Below are 17,101 nucleotides of genomic sequence, written 5' to 3'. Positions count from 1 at the left end.
CAGTGTCCTGGCTGCTTCTGGCCTGTGGGTTCCAGGCAGCAGCGGATACAAAGTTTATATAATCCTTGCCAGCATCCAGTACCCTAACTCCACCCTGGCCCACCCCCAGACCCCACCCCCTCCAGGTGCTTCTGTGCTGCGGTTAGCTGAGGGTAGTGAGGTGGGGCGTCAGGGCCCAGCTCACCTGCCTCAGGCTCTTTGTAGCCACTTTCTTGCCTGCCTAAGGAAGCAGGACCAAGCTGTTTGTTTGACCAAGATGCCTCTTTATGCCTAGACGTTTTGGAGTGGTGAGCTTTGGCACAGGATTTGGCATGGCAGAGGGATGTTGCCGGGGCATCCACATCTCTTAGCAGCGAGCCTGGGCTTGGCTTCTGATCCCAGCTTCCTGGTAACACGCACTGTGGGAGGCGGTAGGGGATAAACCGCTGAATTCCTGTCACCGGCGTGGGAGACCAGGATGGAGTTCCCGACTCCTGCCTTTGCGGCCTGAGCTCTTGGGGGACAATCGGGGAGTGACCCAGGAGATGGAGGATCTGCTGTCTGTCTTTCAAATATATAAAGTACGTTTAAGAAGAGACAATGAGCTTGCTTTGTTTTGGGCTTTAAATTCTTACCTGTCCATCAACAAGACTTGATCCAAGATGTTGGCTTTTTCAAGTGAGTCCATCTTAGTAGCTTACACCTGTTCATTTTAAAAGATATTGTTGCAGAGAAAGAAGGAGAAACAGAGATCTTCCACCACCCACTGGTTTATTCCCCAAATGGTCATGATGGCTGCAGCTGGGTGGATCCGAGGTCAGGAGCCAGGAGCTTCAGTCGGGTCTTCCATGTGGGTGCAGGGTCCCATATACTTGGGCCACCTCCACTGCTTTGCAGGACGTCTTAGCAGGACGTTGGGTGGAAGCAGCCAGGACTCAAACTGGCGCCCATATGGGATGCTGGTGCTGCAGCTGGAGGCCTAGTGTACTATGCCAGGGCACCATGCCTGTTCTTTTACAAAGTTTTGTATTTCCCTGCTTATTGTCATTTGAAAAACCATAGCTGCAAAGATGCTAGGCTCCACTTTTCAGTCACTTAAAGGTTAAAGAGGCCGTGGCGCGCCCTTGCCCCCGAGACTGAGTTCTGTGGCCTACCTACGTCCGGATGCTCCTGGGAGCAGCTGTCGGTCGGAGCGGAGCCATGGCGCTGTCGGTCACGGTCAGCTGCTCCTGGGGAGCTTCAGCTGGGTGGGCTCAGGTGTGAGGTCAGCGTGTCCTCGGGGAGGGCGGGGAGGAGGTGCCTGGGTGTGTGTGTGACAGGTGGCATCTTGCTCAAAGCTGAACTTGAACCTGAAGGGGCTTCTGTTCTAGATGATGAATGTTGCCTTTCAGGGGACACCTGAGCACACCTTGGGCTGCCTGGGTTGAGGTCCTGCCTGCTGACCCCAGCTCCCTGCTAACGGGCCTGGGAGGCGCAGAGGAGGGCACCAGTCCTGCGGCCCCCGTGCCCACGTGGGAGACCCGGAGGGAGCTCCTGGGTCCTGGCTTCGGCCTGGACTGCCTCAGGGTGCTGTGGGCATTTTGGGGGGTGAATCAGCAGATGAAAGATCTTTCTCTGTTTCTCTGTTTCTCAAACCAAGAAAAAAATATCATCCTGAAAGTGAGGAAAAAGCTCAAGAATGAAGGAAGGCACTTGACACAGTGACAGAAAAGTCCTTCTGGGCCCCGCAGTACCACAGCCGCTGTGGCGTACACACCCACCAGGACGTGGGTCTGGGGGCCGGAGCCCGTGGCTGCGGAGGCCGGGGCTGACCCCTGGCTCTCTGGGCCTGGGGACCCCTGTGCCGCTGTTCACCCAGGCAGCAGGGTCTTCCAGTGGGCCCTGGCAGTGAGCCAAAGATGCCAGCTGTGTTCCATGGAGGAGTTGGGCAGTCAGCCCTGCCACGGATGGCAGTGTACGTAGGCATGTCTTATGCCCCTCTTAGTGCCCAAAGTGAATCGGTTGTTAACCCTGATTTGATGGAGCTGCCCAGCCAGTGACCCCCACCCCCTGGCTCAGGCCTGACAGACAGCTGGACAGCCGGCAGGTTGTTCCCAGGTTCCAGGCCTGTTCTGGGCCCCGACTGAGGGGTGTTCACTCTGTGGCCAGCAGGGGACACTGCCGAGCCTGGCTCCTCCCTGCCTCTCACCTGGCCAGGTGCCAGCCCGCCAGGGAGCCCACGCCGTTGCTGGTGTGAGAGCTACAGAGGTTATAGACACACAGAGAGAGCTTCCGTCCACGGGATCACTCCCCAGATGGCCACAACGGCCACAGCTGAGCTGGTCTGAAACCAGGAGCCTCTCCTGGGTTTCCTCCATGGGTGCAGGGGCCCAAGCACGTGAGCCATCCTCTGCTGCTTTCCCAGGTGCATCGGCAGGGAGTTGGATCAGAAGTGGCACAGCTGGGACTTGAACCAGTGTTGACAGTGCTGCTACACCATGATGCCCTATGAACTGGTCCTTCTGGGCTCTGGCACCTTGAGCTTGGCGAAGATGCTTCCCTGCCCTGGGCCTCGGCATAATTAACTCCCAAGGTTGTTTTTGGAAATTGAATCATTAGGTCAAATGATATAATGACAACTGGGCCATTTGTCAGGACCAGACTCTGCAAAACATGCGTCTGGTAACCACCCCGTCCCCATTCTCTGGGAGCCGTGAGCACCCCTTCAGCTCAGTAAGCAGGGTAGACGCCCTGGTGTGAGAGCAGGTGGAGCAGGACGGCCAGGGACGCCTGGGAAAGGGCTCAGATGCACACATCACCCAGAAATTGAGATTAGAAGCCCAGGGCCCGTGTTTGGGTGCTTCCCAGACCTGGGGAGTGGAGGAAGCCTGGACACCCCAAGACCCGGCTGGGGAGGTCAGGCACTGGGCCCTCACATGGGCCTGTGGGGGGCAAGACAGCAACGCTGCTGAGAACACCGGCTTGTTTTTCCCCCTGGATTTGTTTATTTGAAAGGCAGGGTGTCAGGGATAGAGAGAGATTGAGAGAGAATCTTCCATCTACTGATTCATTCACTCCCCAAAGGCCACAACAGCCAGGGCTGGGCCAGGCTGAAGCCGAGCTTCTCCTGGGCTCTCCCACGTGGGTGCAAGGACTCGGGCATTTGGGCCATCTTCCGCTGCTCTCCGGTGCATTGGCAGGGAGCTGGCTCTCCGTTTGGAAAGGCAGCCAAGGTGGGACTGTGTGATGGAGCAAGGGTGAGCCCTGGAGACTGTGTCCCAGTTCCTGGAACCCGGGGTGAGCAGAGATGGCGAGACTCACTGGGATTACTGGGGGCCCAGAGCATCCACAAGGTCCTCATTAGACATAGAGGTGCTCGGCTATAGGGTGAGTGTGGAGGTGCGGAGGTGTGGGGGCATGGGGGTGGGGGCGCTGGGTGCAGAGGTGGGGAGTGTGGGGGTGTGGGAGTACGGGGGTGCGGGGGTGTGGAGGTGCGGGGCCTAGCTGTCAGGTTCTGCAGCAACTCTGTGTGCTGGTGTTGTCTAACGTTCAGTGGTGGGGAAGGGGCAACCCTGAGGTCTCATTAGCCTGACCCTGTGGATGTGTTGTCCGCCTGTTGCTGCCGCCCACCCCTCTCCCATCCCCCATCCCTCCCTCCAGTGGGCTGGAGGGCAGCAGATGGAAGTGGCATCCTGATGTCCTTGCCCCGCTGTTTTCGTTGCAGAAGGCTGGCGCAGGGGTGGAGCTCAGGGGCACCCTGCACACGTGTGGGAGAACCAGATGGAGGCCCAGGCTCCTGCCTTCAGCCTGGCCTAAACCCTGCCTTTGCAGCCAGTGGAGCATGAGCCAGCAGATGGAAGACCTCTCTCCCCACTCCCTGTCCCCCTGCCTTTCAAACAAACAAGTGACTCTGGGTGGGTTGCGGTCCTCTCGGTGTTGGGTCTTCTGTGGGTGGGCTGCGGTCCTCTCGGTGTTGGGTCTTCCGTGGGTGGGCTGTGGTCCTCCCGGTGTTGGGTCTTCCGTGGGTGGGCTGCGGTCCTCTTGGTGTTGGGTCTGACCTGTAGTTTGCCCCCTGGTGGCACCCCTCCCTCATGGGATGCCAGTATTGCAGGCAGTGGTTTCCCCGGCTATGCCACGATGCCCGGGCCGCCGTTCATCAGGCGTTAGGATTCCCTGTGCTGCAGGCCAGTAGGGTGGCTGTGCTCTTCAGAGGCAGGCCCTGGGTCACTCATCCCCAGTTTGCTCCATGACTTTGAGCTCAGCCCCAGTGTTACTAAAAAAGGAGGCAGTGCCTACCCCTCCCATCCCTGTCCTGCAGCTCTGCGGAGGGGCCGAATGTGGTGACCAAGGAGACAGTGCAGACATCCCTGATCCCCTTACTTCTGCCCGGTAGAGGTGGCCAGCGCTGTCCTGAGGTGACTGAGGCCATCCCAAGGTGGTCAAGGATGTCCCGAGGTGGCCGACGCTGTCCCAAGGTGGCCAATGTCATCCCTAGGTGCTGTCCCGAGGTGGCTGAGGGTCTCAAGGTGGCTGACACCATCCCGAGGCAACCGAGGGTGTCCCGACGGACGTGGCCAGCGCTGCGTCCTTTGCGCTTTCAGAAACAGAACCTGTAGATAAATGAGGTGATTGCTGACTGACCTGTCATCCACAGAGCCAGCAGGTTCTCTGTCATCTAACCTGTGTGTTCCTGTGTGTGTCACCTCTCACCTGTCCTCACATCGGTCATCCCCGTGTCTCCATCACGCTCACACACTCCCCAGCTCCTGTCAGTCATCTGTCAGTCACCTGTTCTCCCCCGCGTGTCTGCCGATCACCTGTCCGCCTTCACCTGCCTGTCTAACCATGTGTCGTCACTGTTATCTGTCTCTCCACCTGCCAGAGATGCATTGTTACATCTGCCTGCTTCCTGCCTGTGCGCAGTTTATTCCAGAGCAGCTGCTGAGTTGGGGAGGCTGAGCGGTTCCCCACATGCGGGGCAGGATGGGAGTGCCGGCCGCTAGGCAGCTCCACGCTTCTTCCTCATTCTGTTTTCCTTCCGTCCAGGCCTCGGGATTGGACGAGGCCCGCCCCTGCTGGGGAGGCGTCTGCCTGATTTAGCCTGCAGGTTCCCCTGTTGATTTCATCTAGAAACATCCTCCTGGACACACACAGAAAACTGTTTCCTCAAACCTGGAGGGGGAGTGGTCCCAGGCCCAAGGGAGCGATTCCTACCAAGAAGCCCCAGGCCTGGTTTGCTGTCACATGCTGTGTGCTGCACCTGCACGCCCTGCTCATGTCAGGCTTCCCCGGCCAGGGCCATGTGACATTTTTCTGTGGCTTTCACATCATCATAATCGCTGACCTTGTGCGGCCTGAGGGCTCTGGCTGTTCCTACACTGTCTGCTGCCTGCTGACTCTCATCGGCTGGGACTGTGGCCCTCCGTGCCCCGGTTTTCCTAGCCCGCAGGGAGGGTGGCAGAAGGGCCGCGCTGGGTGTGTCTCACCGGCTGGTGGAGGTGAGAGTTCTGGCTGGAGGCTTGGACCTGTGTGCAGACTGGCAGCCTCCTTTCTTTGTCCCCTGGCTTTTCTCCTGCTTGTTACTATGTGGCGAAGACGTTTGGCTTGGAAACTTGTGGTGTTTTGGGGGAAAATTAAACACATTTAGAAGTAAATTAAATTGGAAGATTTGTGATCATTAGCTAAATGAATTATTTTTTAGAACATGCAGCCCGCGGTGTGCCTCATCGGTAACTGTCAGCCGGCTGTGCTTGGACAAGGTGACTGGGCAGGTGTCCTGGAGTTATCCGACTCTGAGACTCACCAAGCTGCTGCTGAAAATAGCTGTGCAGGTTAAAAATATCCCGGGTCATGGGAAGACACTCCTGCTAGGTCAGCCAAGGCCAAGGCCCGAGGGGCGCTGGTGGCCTGTGCCCTAGGAGCTGGCCAGGAGGCCAGCAGGCCAGCAGGGGCCTTGGGCACCCAGGCTGGCTTTGTTAGCTTGAGCGAGCTGGGGCTCACTTGGGCCGTTGCCCACTTTGAGGTCTGGAGCTTGCGCTGCCCAGGGATCGAGGGGAGGGGTTGATCCAACACTAGACACCTGGGATCTGGGGTCGGAGTGGTGGGCTGTGGGCGAGAGGTGGGCGAGCCTCAGAGCTGACCCTTCCCACGTAGGTCCTGTGAGTCCAGGTGCTTGGCTGGTGTCAGACCTGGTGGTCTCTGTTGAAGATGGGGAAGCGATGGGGCTCAGTGGTGGAGATGGGGTCACCATGTTTCTTGACTCGCTGCACCCACCCACAGTGCTCTCTGTAGCTCTGCAGGGGGCGGTGTGTGTGTTTGCAGGGCGCCCACAGGCTCTCAGGGCTGTCTCTGCTGGTGTGTGTCGTTCCACTCCAGCTGTACCATTGCTGGCCATTTTCCCAAGGTGCAGGCTCCTCGCTCACTGTCGGCCTTGGGAAGGCTGGTGAGCTGGCCCCACCGCCACAACCCAGCCTCAGTCCTGGAGCGGCCGAGGGGCCTGCTCCTGTGTGTGCAGTCAGAGCTGCAACGGCCCTGGCTGAAAAAAACATGCTGTCGCACGTCTCGCCTTGCGGAAGTGTCGCGTGGCTTGTTTGACAGGCACGACAGCCGTGTTGTGAAACAGGCGAAGTGTGGGGCGGATTTAAATAGCGCTGGTTGTTCCCCGCGTGGAGGCGGTGGGGGCTGGGACGCTGGGTCTCGCTTCTGTCTGCTGTCGGGCTTCCCCTGCTTGTCACTGCGAGAAGCCGCCTTGCTCGTGTCCTAGGTGCGGGAAGACGGGCAGGAAGGCAGGTGGCTTTGGTGGTTTTGTTCTCTGGCTCATTGTCCTGGGGGCTGCCTTGGCCTAATCCAGAAGGCTGCACCGAAACTGGGGAGAAGCAGAGCTCGGGGTGTGCGGCAGGACCCCCTGGGAAGTGTCATTTGGCAAGTCCTGCTATGCCGGACATTGAGCCCGCTGAGGGCGTCCAGGCCTTCTGGCTTCCTGCAGTGCTTCTGGCCCTGGCACTGCCCACCAGGGTGCGGGTTCAGCCCCACATGATGCTGGGCATGCTCTGGGTGTGGTCCGGACTTCTCTGGTGAGAATCCCCACTGCCATGACCCCTCCTGGGGTGTCCGGACTGCTCAGGGCACCCTTACTTTAGGGGGCTGGATCAAGGCCGAAGCTGGCAGTCTGGAACTCCATCCGGGTCTCCCATGTAAATGCAGGAGTCCAGGCACTGGGGCCATCCTCTGCAGCTTTCCCGGGCGCATTAGCAGGGAGCTGGAATGCAAGTGAGGCAGCCAGGACCCCTGGATGCAGCAGGTGGCCCATGTGGGGGACCTGGGTGGGGCATCTGAAGGAGTGAACCAGTGGATGGCTCTCCCTTCTTTGAAATAATAGCCAAACCCAAACAAAAAGAAGATCCAGTGAGCAGACAGGTGCAGGAATGCAGAGGGTGGGGCGTGGGACGCTGCTCAGGGGCTTCCGGGCCAGAGGCCAGCCTGCCTGAATCTAGCTGTTTCACCAGGCCCGTGGTGAGGTGTGCGTGGGGTTGGGGTGGGCCTGACCATCTCAGGGCCAGCCCTGTGCTTAGGGACTGGTGGCCTTCAGTGCGTGCCCTCAAATGTGACCTGCTCCCTAGGGCCTGACGGGCAGCTCAGCCTCCTTCCCCAACCCCTCCCTTGTTCTGGCTCAGGCCCCCCTTCTGACAGTGGGTGTGCTGGCTGTGCTGGCCATGGTGACTGTGGTGACCGTGCTGGCCGTGCTGGCCGTGCTGACCGTGCTGCTGTGCTGACCATGGTGGCCGTGCTGGTTGTTCTGACCGTGCTGGCCGTGTTGGCCGTGCTGGCTGTGCTGGCTGTGCTGGCTGTGCTGGCTGTGGTTACCGTGCTGGCTGTGCTGGCTGTGCTGGCTGTGGTTACCGTGCTGGCTGTGCTGACCGTGCTGGCTGTGCTGGCCATGCTGGTTGTACTGGCCGTGCTGACCGTGCTGGCCATGCTGACCATGCTGGCTGTGCTGGCTGTGGTGGCCGTGCTGGCTGTGCTGGCCATGCTGACCATGCTGGCTGTGCTGGCCATGCTGGTTTTTCTGGCTGTGCTGGCCGAGCTGGCTTCTCCTCTTCTTATCACCTCTCATCCTGTTTCCTACTTTCTGGCCCCAGGGTGGGCCTTGGATGAAGCCAGGGTATGGTCCCCTGGGGAGTGGCCTGGGCTTGGGCTGGGTCCCCTCTTGCTGCCTGGCCAAGGAGGGGCCGGGAGCTGGTTCTGGGGTGGCTGGAGTGGGGACAGAGTGGGTGACACAGGACCCATGAGCACAACCTTCCATGTTCTGTGGACCCCGGGGGTCTTTTCCCTTCTCCCTGTCATCTGGGGAGGACTGTGGAGAGCTTGACCGGCGGGGGGGGGGGGCAGTGCACGGAGAGGGGCACTCTGAGTGGGCAGGGCTGGGGGTGAGGGGATTGTGGCCTTCCGTTGGCTTCAGCTCCCGATGCCCTGGAGCTGCTGGGCGTGGCAAAGCTGGCCTGCAGGGCTGGCCTGAGTTAGGGCTCAGAGCTGCAGGCAGCTTGCTGGCTTCTCTTGCTGTTGGTTTCGCAGGCTTGATTGTAGGTACCGACTGGGTTTGTGTCACGGGAGGGTAGGGAGGTGCCGGGCAAGTCCCGTAGGACACATGGAGGGGGCCAGCCTGGCCTGCTTCCTGCCTCCACGAGAAGGCCCCTGTTTGTTTCTCCGCAGCTGGGCCCCCTGAGATCCCTGTCCTGCCCCAGCTGGTCTTGGTGGGCAGTACCAGGCAGGCCATGGGCCCCTCTGCATGGAGCATGGGACGAGCCAGTACTGTGAGCATCCAGATGCCATGCCCAGCACGCAGTGCCACTTCCTGTCCTGGCCCTGTCCCAAGCTGGACAGCTGTGAGGCTGCCCCCAGCTTTGGGGACTCCAGGCCTGTGTTGTGGCCGCCACAGGTCTCCTGACTGGATTCTCAGTGACTGGTTAGTGCGAGTCTTGTGGGAGCGGAGGGTTGGGCTGCACTCCTGGCCCTGACCTGGAGTCGGCACGGGAGTGTCAACAGCGGCAGGACCTGTTGCTCTTGGGGGAGGCCGCCTCCTTGCTGGGGCACACCTGGGAGCCGCGCTGACAAGGAGCGTCCCCACGGGGTGCAGGTGTGGCTCTAGCAACCAGGGCTCGCCCTGCCTGCGTGCACTGCAGGTGTAGCCGTAACACCGAAGGCTCCCTCTGCAGTGCCAGGCCGGCTGTTCGTTCTTGACCCCAGAGCAACCCTGTGTCATGGGTTACTGTTGGCTGCGCTCTGGGAGCAGAAGCCTCTCTGTGTTGTCCAGCTGATGGGAGCCCGGTGGTTTCGGGCCATGCTGGGGGCGGTTCTCCTGGCCCTGCTCCCCTGCTGGGAGCCCCCCCCCCCCCCCCGCAATGGGGTGAGGGCTGAGGCAGATGCAGGCTGGAGGGCTCAGGTTTGCTCCTGCTGCTGCGGTTGTGGTAACAGAGTGACAGGCATCCAGGGGGTCCTCTGGGCCTAGTGCCCCTGCCATGGCATCCCCTTCCATGGAGAAGCACCTCGGCCAGGTGGTACCAGACCCATCTGATGGCGCCAGGCATGGAGACCTCGGAGGGGAGTGACAGGCGCGTCACACTCAGCAAGCCTTGTGTCCTGGAGCGGAGAGTGGAGGGAGAAACAGCCTGATGAAGTGGAGCCCCAGTTGGAACACAAACTCCAGACTCGCTTCTCGGCTCTCTCCTGAGCCTGGCAGGTGCATTCTGTCCATGGAACCATGTCACCTCACTTCCCGGAGCCTGAATGACTGCCCCGTTAAGCCTTCCTTCCTTGCTCACCATGGCTCTCTCATGTTCGAGAGAACCCATCCCACTCGTCTCTGCTAACACATCCGCTGGTTCATTGCCTAGAATCCCGCAACAGCCAGGTTTGGGCCGGGCTGAAGCCAGCAACCTGGAGCTCTGACGTGGGGTGGGTGGCAGAGTCTCCAGTCCTGGGCCTTCACCTCCCAGGTTGCGTTAGCAGGAAGGTGCATCAGAAACGGAGCAGCCAGGACTTGAACTCTAAGTGCTCTTGACTTTGAACTGAGGCAAATCTTCGAAAGTGACCTCAAAGGCGGGCCACTCCCTTCCTCCCTCCCTGCTTTGTGCCCGAGGCCTGTGGTGCATGGCGGTTAGCGTGAGGGTTAGCAAGCTGCTATCATTTGGAAGCAGCACTGCTGGCTTCCGCAGACTCTGCCTCATGGGGCCTGTCGCTGAAATCGCAAGTCATGGTGGCCTCCCTGCTGGTCCATATAATAGGAACCTGTGTGTGCTCAGCAGCCCATGCCAATCCACCGAGCTGCTGCTGCCTGCGCCACACCTGCTTGCAAGTAAGTCGCTCTGTGTCCTGTCTTGTCCTCTCTAGCAACCCTGGCCAGCCTTGACTTCCTGCTAACAGCTGGGGCTGGGCCATGCTGAAATCAGGAGCCCAAACTCAACCGGGGTCTCCCACGTGAATGCAGGGGCTCGAGCACATGGGTCAGGTGCCTTGGTAGGGAGCTGGATTGGAAGTGTTGCAGGTGAGACTTGAACCGGCACCCTCAGGGGCCGCCAGCATCACAGGTGGTGACTGTCTGCTATACCACAGAACCGGCCCCAAGCACTGTGTTTGTCAAGAGTGGATCCTCTTGGACCGCTTGGCTTTTCCCAGGAAGGTGACAGGTACTTTATGGAGTGGGGGCACTCGGGGTCAGGGAGACCTGAGGCCCCAAAGAGTGGTCCCTGTGGCACTGCCAGGGCAACTGCACGGTGGCATCTGATGCGCAGGGCTCCTCTCTGTCAGCCTTGGTCCAGCCTGTCCTGCGCTGGCTGCTCCTGGCGATGGCGAGGCAGAGCGAGGGACGGTGCTTGGTGTTTGCTGGGCCCAGTGCTGCCCCTACAGCTGCCAGCTGCCCTGGCTGCCTCTGGGGTTCTGGCGTCCCATCCATAGGGTACAGAGCTGGGGGTATCACCAGCCCCAGTGAGGGTGGCAGAGGCAGTAGGGGGCATTGGGGATGCCCCAGCAACCTGGTGCCCAGTGCAAGAACCCCTGAAGGACCATGCACAGCCCGGTCTGCTCTCTGGCCGCGCTCTCTGCCTGCTTAACCTTGCATGGAGAAGCCCCCTGAGTCCAGGCATGAAGAGGCCCAAGGCAGAGTCCCCCTCCTCCCTCCCCTGCCCCCAGCCCTTGCTGCCTTTGATCTGCTTGGAGGCGCTTAGTGCTGGGGTGGGGGGCTCAGTCCACTTTGTCCAGTCTGGGCACAATAGGCCTTGCAGTAAGAGGTGGGTGGGCGGCTGAGGCTGCCACTGTGGGAGGGGACAGGATAGAAGGGACTGCATTCCCCACGCCCCGTGCCAGGCCTGGCCCAGGTTGGTCATGGACCCCAGGGCCAGCCTCCCTGCCCAGCTCCTGCCCATTGTGGAGGCAGCAGTCAGCAGGGGTCCTAGAGCCCTGCTGAGCAGGAGCAGGAGACTGAGCAGCCCATGCCCGCCCATGCCCGCCCATGCCTGCTAGGTGCACTGGCACAGGTAGGGCTGTAGGGCTCGGACAGCCAGGACTGGCTGCAAGCACCTTGCTCCTAGTGGTCCCTGGTTTCCTAGCTTCCTGCACCCACAGGTGCAAGTGCTGGGCTACTGGATGTTAGAAGAGCATCCCTGTGCCTTTAAAGCTTGAGGACGTGGCTGGAAGTCACCCCTTGATTGTGGCTCCAGGCCTGTCCCTACCCCAGGCAGCCTCCCCTGCCCCCGAGGGCTTTCCTGGGTAGGAGGGCCCACTTCAGTGTTGGTGGCTGCTTCCGGCTTGGCCATGTGAGGACGTGGCCGTGGCGTTGAGGCTCAGGCTGACTGCTGCATCTCCAGCTCTGCCTCGGGCTTCCTTCTGTGTGTGCGCAGACTCTGTGGCTTGGCCTACAGGAGGGTCTGCCCATGGGACTCTGGCCGTGCACCCTTCCTGGGTCAGGCACAGTGAAAACCCCTGACATGTGTGCATGTGTACACACACACAAGCAGCTACACACACAGTCACACATGTTTGCACACACGCCACCTGTACATGTTACACACATGTACACACATGTGCCAACACACATGTGCCCACAGACTCTCACACATACAAAGTTACCAACGAAAGATACTGCCAGGCCACGACATACACCCGTGCCACTCTGTTCCTGGGCACATGTGTCCCCCCAGGCCATGCCAGTATTACAAGCCCTCTGCCTGTGCCACTGCTGGCTCAAGCTTTGGGGGACGCAGCGGCTGGGAGGGGCACCAAGCAGCCTGCCTGGGTCCAGGTGGGGCACAGGGAGAGCAGAGCAGAGAAAGGCCCTGTCAGGACCCGAGGGTCTCTGCTGGCTACGTCCAAGGAGGGCGATGCCCATGCTGGCATCCCAGGCTGGAGGAGACCCAGCTATACTTCCTCAGCCTCCCTGAGCCTCATCTTCCTCCTCCACTGGCCAAGGTCACTGCTCCTGTGGGTCTGTTGCGGGGGGACTGGCCTGCACCTGCCGACAGTTGCTACCGCACCCTCTGTTTAAGCCCAGTCCCGCTGTGGCCTGTGATGTGTGCAGGGCCCCAGAGGCTGGCTCTCGGGGGCCGTGGCATGCCAGGGCTCTCTGGGGACAAGGACCCCACTCCCCTGGGGCTTTTGCTCGGCTGCAGGCAGACACTCTGCTGTGACAGAGGGATAGAGGGGGGACAGGGACACGATGGGTGCTGGGGAGGCCACCAGGGATGCATGGAGGAAAAGCCGAGAAAGAGCTGGCCACCTGGAATAGCATGGCTCTAGTGGGAGTTGGGGGTGGTGTGTCCTGAGCCTGTGGCCCAGCTCACCTGCCTGGCCCAAGCCCAGGTGCGAGGCCTTAGGAGGCTCCCCACTGTGCTGTGTCCCCCCCCCACCCCTCAGCTCTGGGCAGCAGCTGCCCAGGCTGCACACGTCCCGCCTTCACCAGCAACCTGGGCGAGCACCTTCCTGAGCCTCCTGGCGGGGAGAGACCTGTTCCTGGTTGCCCTGGCAACCAGAGGTGGGCGGCCAAGGCCTGGGGCAAGCTGCCAAGCTTTTGGCAGCCCTGGGAGTCAGGCCCCGGCCCGGCTGACTGGGCTGTGGGCGGAGGTGGTGGAGGACTTCCCCTCTTTGAACCCCCATTCCCTCTCTTCCTGATGTCCTTGCATACCACCTTGCTGGGCTGCCTCCTCCCCCTCCTCGCCCACTGCCCCTCACTGCTCTTGGGTCAGGGCTGGGGTCAGCAGTGTGTTTGCCCGGACTTTCACCCTGAAGGTTGGAGGAACCTGTGCTGCTCAGTCCACACCCAGGGCAGCAGGGCTGGGAGCGGGGCAGCAGGGCCGGGGCTCCCCCCAGAGACAGGGAGCACGCCCCCCATGGACCTGCCCCAACAGAAGGTGTTGGACCGACGGTGGACACTGCACAGCCGTTGTCCTGGCCAGCATCCGGGTCCCCGGTCCACGCTGAGGGGTTCCTTGGCCCTGGCTGCCCATGTGCCTGCTCTGATACAGTGGCTGGCTGGCAGTTGTGGCAGTCCAAACTGTCTCAGCCAAGGCCATACGTCCCCTTTGGGGGCTGGAAGCCACTGGGCTGGAAGGAGGTGAGGGGAGAACTGGGGGGGGGTGGCCGGAGACGTGACTGTCTGCGACCAGCCTGGAGCACACACGTGTGCACACATGTGTACATGCATGGGGAGTGGTTTCAGGGCTTCACAAAAGTGAGAGGATGGTGGAAGCCCCTCGCACAGCCCCTGTGCCCACAGCACCATGTCTGAGGGCCGACGGGCCTGACCTGTGTCCACGGCTCCCGTTAGGGTCAGGGGTGTTGCCCATCACTGCTATGTCTTGTGCTTCAGCCCCTGTCCCTGGCAACCTCTGATCTTCCCACTGCCTCTGTGCTTCTGCCCTTTCCTAAAGATTCCAGAAGGTTCTAGAAGGCTGGGAGTTTCCTCCCCTCAACCCGAGTGCTGCAGCTCTTCCAGGCTCGAGAGCTCCTGAATCCCGGGGCTGACTGCCTGTCTTACCCGGGCGCATGTCCCCACTGCCTGCACCTTGGGGTGGAGGAGGGTTTGGACGGGGGTCAGAGGCCTGGCTGGCACTGAGCGGGGGGTGGAGGGCTGTGCCGTGTGGCCTCTCTGGCAGGTGCACAGGCCTGCCCTGCAGTGGGTGGCTGTGGCACACCACAGATACACGCCTTGGTTTGCCTCTCAGTGGCACCAACAGCCGAGATTGGGCCAGACTGAAGCCGGCAGCCAAGAGCTTGGCCCAGGTCCCCGCGTGGCGGCAGGGGCCCCAGGACTGTCGCCTGCTGCCTGTCAGGGTGTGCAGTACAGGACGAAGCTGGATCGGAAGTGGGGGAGCCCGGATTAGAACCAGACGCTCCTTCCCCCAAGGGATACAGGCACCCTAATTCGTGTCTTTACTGTAACACCAGCCGTTCTCCCCGCACTCTTTTCCTTGTCAGCTGGGGTGTTCCAGGGACCCCGTGTGACACACATAGTTCCCCAGGCTTGAGGCCGGTGACAGATGTCAGGAGCGAGCCAGTGGTCTCATGTGGATCTGGACATGCCTGCTGCTCCGTCCCCGAGAGGCCATCGTGTGTCAGGGGGCTGGACCAGAAGTGGAGCAGCTGGGACTCAAGCCAGTGCCCATATGAGATGTTGGAGGTGCTGTGTGACTGCCTGCTGTACCCCAGCACTGCCCCAAGGGTCCCAGTCTGTCCCTGTCCCTGGGCAGCAACACCTGCTTGTGCCCGCACAGCCCTGGTTGTGGTGTCTGTTGCTGTCCCCTGCCTCCTTTGTCACCTCCCCTCTCCCCACTTCTTGCTGGCCTGCTGCAAGGACTTTTTGGGTCCTGTGCATCTACACTGTGTGACCCTGGCTGCCCCCCTGTGTCCAGTCACTGACCTGTGTCTGCACAGTCCCTGTGGCCACATCTGGGCTCCCGTTCCCAGGGTGAGGGGTGGCCGTTCCTGTGCAGCCTGCCCTGGCCAGAGGCCATAGAAGGCCACGTCGGGGATCCACCCCCTGGAGCCGGAGACTGGTGCTGGTGCCGTGGACACGTAGGGGTGGGGAGGGACTCTGTCCAGGCTCTCAGCCCCCAGCTCCCGTTCTGGGGCTCCCCCTCCACAGCCTGGCCTAGGGACACAAGGGACACAGGCTGTTTGTGCCCCTTGGGGTGCAGGTACTTGCCTGTGACTGGATCTTTGAGCATCTCAGGTGGGAACTGGGATGACTGTTAAGAGATTCTGGCCTCCCCAGACCCCATTGGGAGGGGTCCCAGGAGCTGGCAGCTCCTCTCACTTCTTCAGGGTCCACTAGAGGGCGCCATCCTCCCGGCCTTTCCCGGCCCTCCTCCCACCATGGCAGGTGCACTGTGGAGTCCATTTTTTTCCTTTAATGACTTAATAATTTAATCTTCTTATTTTCTCAGCAGAGCGTGCTTTGGACTTCCCTGGATACGTTGGGACATTACTGATCAGATTAATTAATACAAGTTTCACAGCTTGGAGAGCCAGCTGCACGCACTTAGGCAGAGTTTCCGTGGCGGTCTCCTTGTTCTCTCCATTAAACACAATGCTCTAATACCGCGTTAACCTCCGCAGGCTCTTCCTGCTGCCGGGAGCCGCCGTGGGCCTCCCCGCCTCCGTGGGAAGCGTGCAGCTTGTCGGCAAGTGGTTTGGCTCCGGCTTGCCGGTGTCCAGCACTGCCTGAGGGGAGGTGCTGTTTTGTTAATTGTGGGCTTGTTGCGGGGCTCCGTGCTACCCGCCTTCTGCTGCTCGTAGATGCTGCTTCTCTGTCCTTACTGAGAAGAGCTTTTCATGACTCCCCTCAGTAGAATCCAGGACGACTGAGTGATGGACATGTGACAGGTGCACCCTCCGAAACCAGGAAAGCCGAGGGCTCACACAGCATCTGCTGGAGAGTTGGGAGGCAGGTGGCGTGGGGATTGGTGAACTTGAGCCCAGGGGGGCCCTTGGAGCCAGAGGAAGCTGGCTTCCCGGGTGTATGGAGGGAAGACGATGGAGCAGAATGGGTGAGCGCTAAGATGTCCCCAAGGGCCAGCCTTGAGGTCCCTGGGGAGGCTGGTGGACCCGGCCCCTGTAACACACTCCTGTTGGACATGGTGTCCCTGTGAACAGTGTCGGACCTCAGCTTGTCACCAGGGACTCCGGGAGGCACCTTGAGTGGCCATCTGGTGCTTTCTCTAAAAGCTGGTGTTTTGGGTTCTAATTCGGGACTGATGAATGTCTGGGTGTGTTGCTTAGGCCCACGGGGTCCCAGGCAGCAGACTCAGGGTATCCCACATGAGCAGGGCTTTCCCGCCTGTGCAGGGATTTCCCTGGGTGGGTGTCCTTGCACAGGGATGCGGGTTGGCTGGGGGTTCTGGATAGGCGCCCAGTGGGACCGTCCGTTGCGAGCTGGCACCTGCAGATAGCTGAGGCTGTCACTGTGTGGCCGCTGTGCCTGGTGGGGCATGATGCTGAGCTGCTCCCTGGTCCCTGTGCGGGCGCTGATGGCGACAGCCACAGGGGAGAGGAGCCGGTGACGGCTGCTGGTGCTGCAGGCTTCACAGCGTGCGTGGCCACGGGGCGCGGCAGCGGTCACACCGGCCTTGTCCTGGGCTCTGTGGTTCTTCTGCAGTGGATGTGGAGCCTGTTCTTGGGGCGACGCGAGGGCTGAGGTCACGTGGCTGTTCTCTGAGGCACCTCCAGAACAGCCATTCTTCTCTCTGGCTGGTACCATCCCCAGCTGGGCGGTGGTGGCTCCTGGTAGGTGGGAGGCACAAGGGGCCTGTGACCCTGGCTTCTTCGTGGGGGAGGGGAGGGGATGGCACGGGTGCTTGGGGAGGGGACATTGGTTCTGAAGGAGGTGGGGCGGAGGGTGGGGTCTGCTGTGGGCTGTAGGTGGAGGCCTGTTCTGAGAGCAGGTTTTCTGACAGTGCGGGGAGGGTTGGGTGGAACCCAGCAGACGATGGTGTGACGTCTTGTTGCCAGAACGCTGGGAGTGTGGGGGCCTGAGGATGCCGCCTACTTGGAGTGGCTGCAGGGGTCAGATGAAGCGGAGCTCAAGGCTTTTGTCTGCCCACCGTGCCCGCAGGCGGCGTGGTCCTTTGTGCGGGTGGCGGGGCCGCTGCCTGCAGCA

General features: G+C 60.9%; 1 protein-coding gene across 5 annotated transcripts in view; it reads left to right on the top strand.

Moving 5' to 3' along the window:
* The window catches only part of PARVB (parvin beta), a 54,405-nt gene that overhangs the window by 7,679 nt on the left and 29,625 nt on the right, over positions 1 to 17,101 (top strand). Inside the window, exon 1 of one of the 5 annotated variants that reach the window (XM_058673427.1) lies at positions 10,195 to 10,309. The exons of the other annotated variants lie outside the window; for them this stretch is intronic. Within the exon in view, the coding sequence (XP_058529410.1) occupies position 10,309 (1 nt within the window). The 5' untranslated portion in view covers positions 10,195 to 10,308. Of the gene's footprint in view, positions 1 to 10,194; positions 10,310 to 17,101 lie in introns of those variants that run through there. 5 annotated transcript variants of the gene reach the window in all.

The sequence above is a fragment of the Ochotona princeps genome, chromosome 15 (genome assembly GCF_030435755.1).
Source record: "Ochotona princeps isolate mOchPri1 chromosome 15, mOchPri1.hap1, whole genome shotgun sequence".
Taxonomy (NCBI): Eukaryota; Metazoa; Chordata; class Mammalia; order Lagomorpha; family Ochotonidae; genus Ochotona; species Ochotona princeps.
Note: the sequence above shows the minus strand (reverse complement) of the source record. Positions and strands in the feature narration are given on the sequence as shown.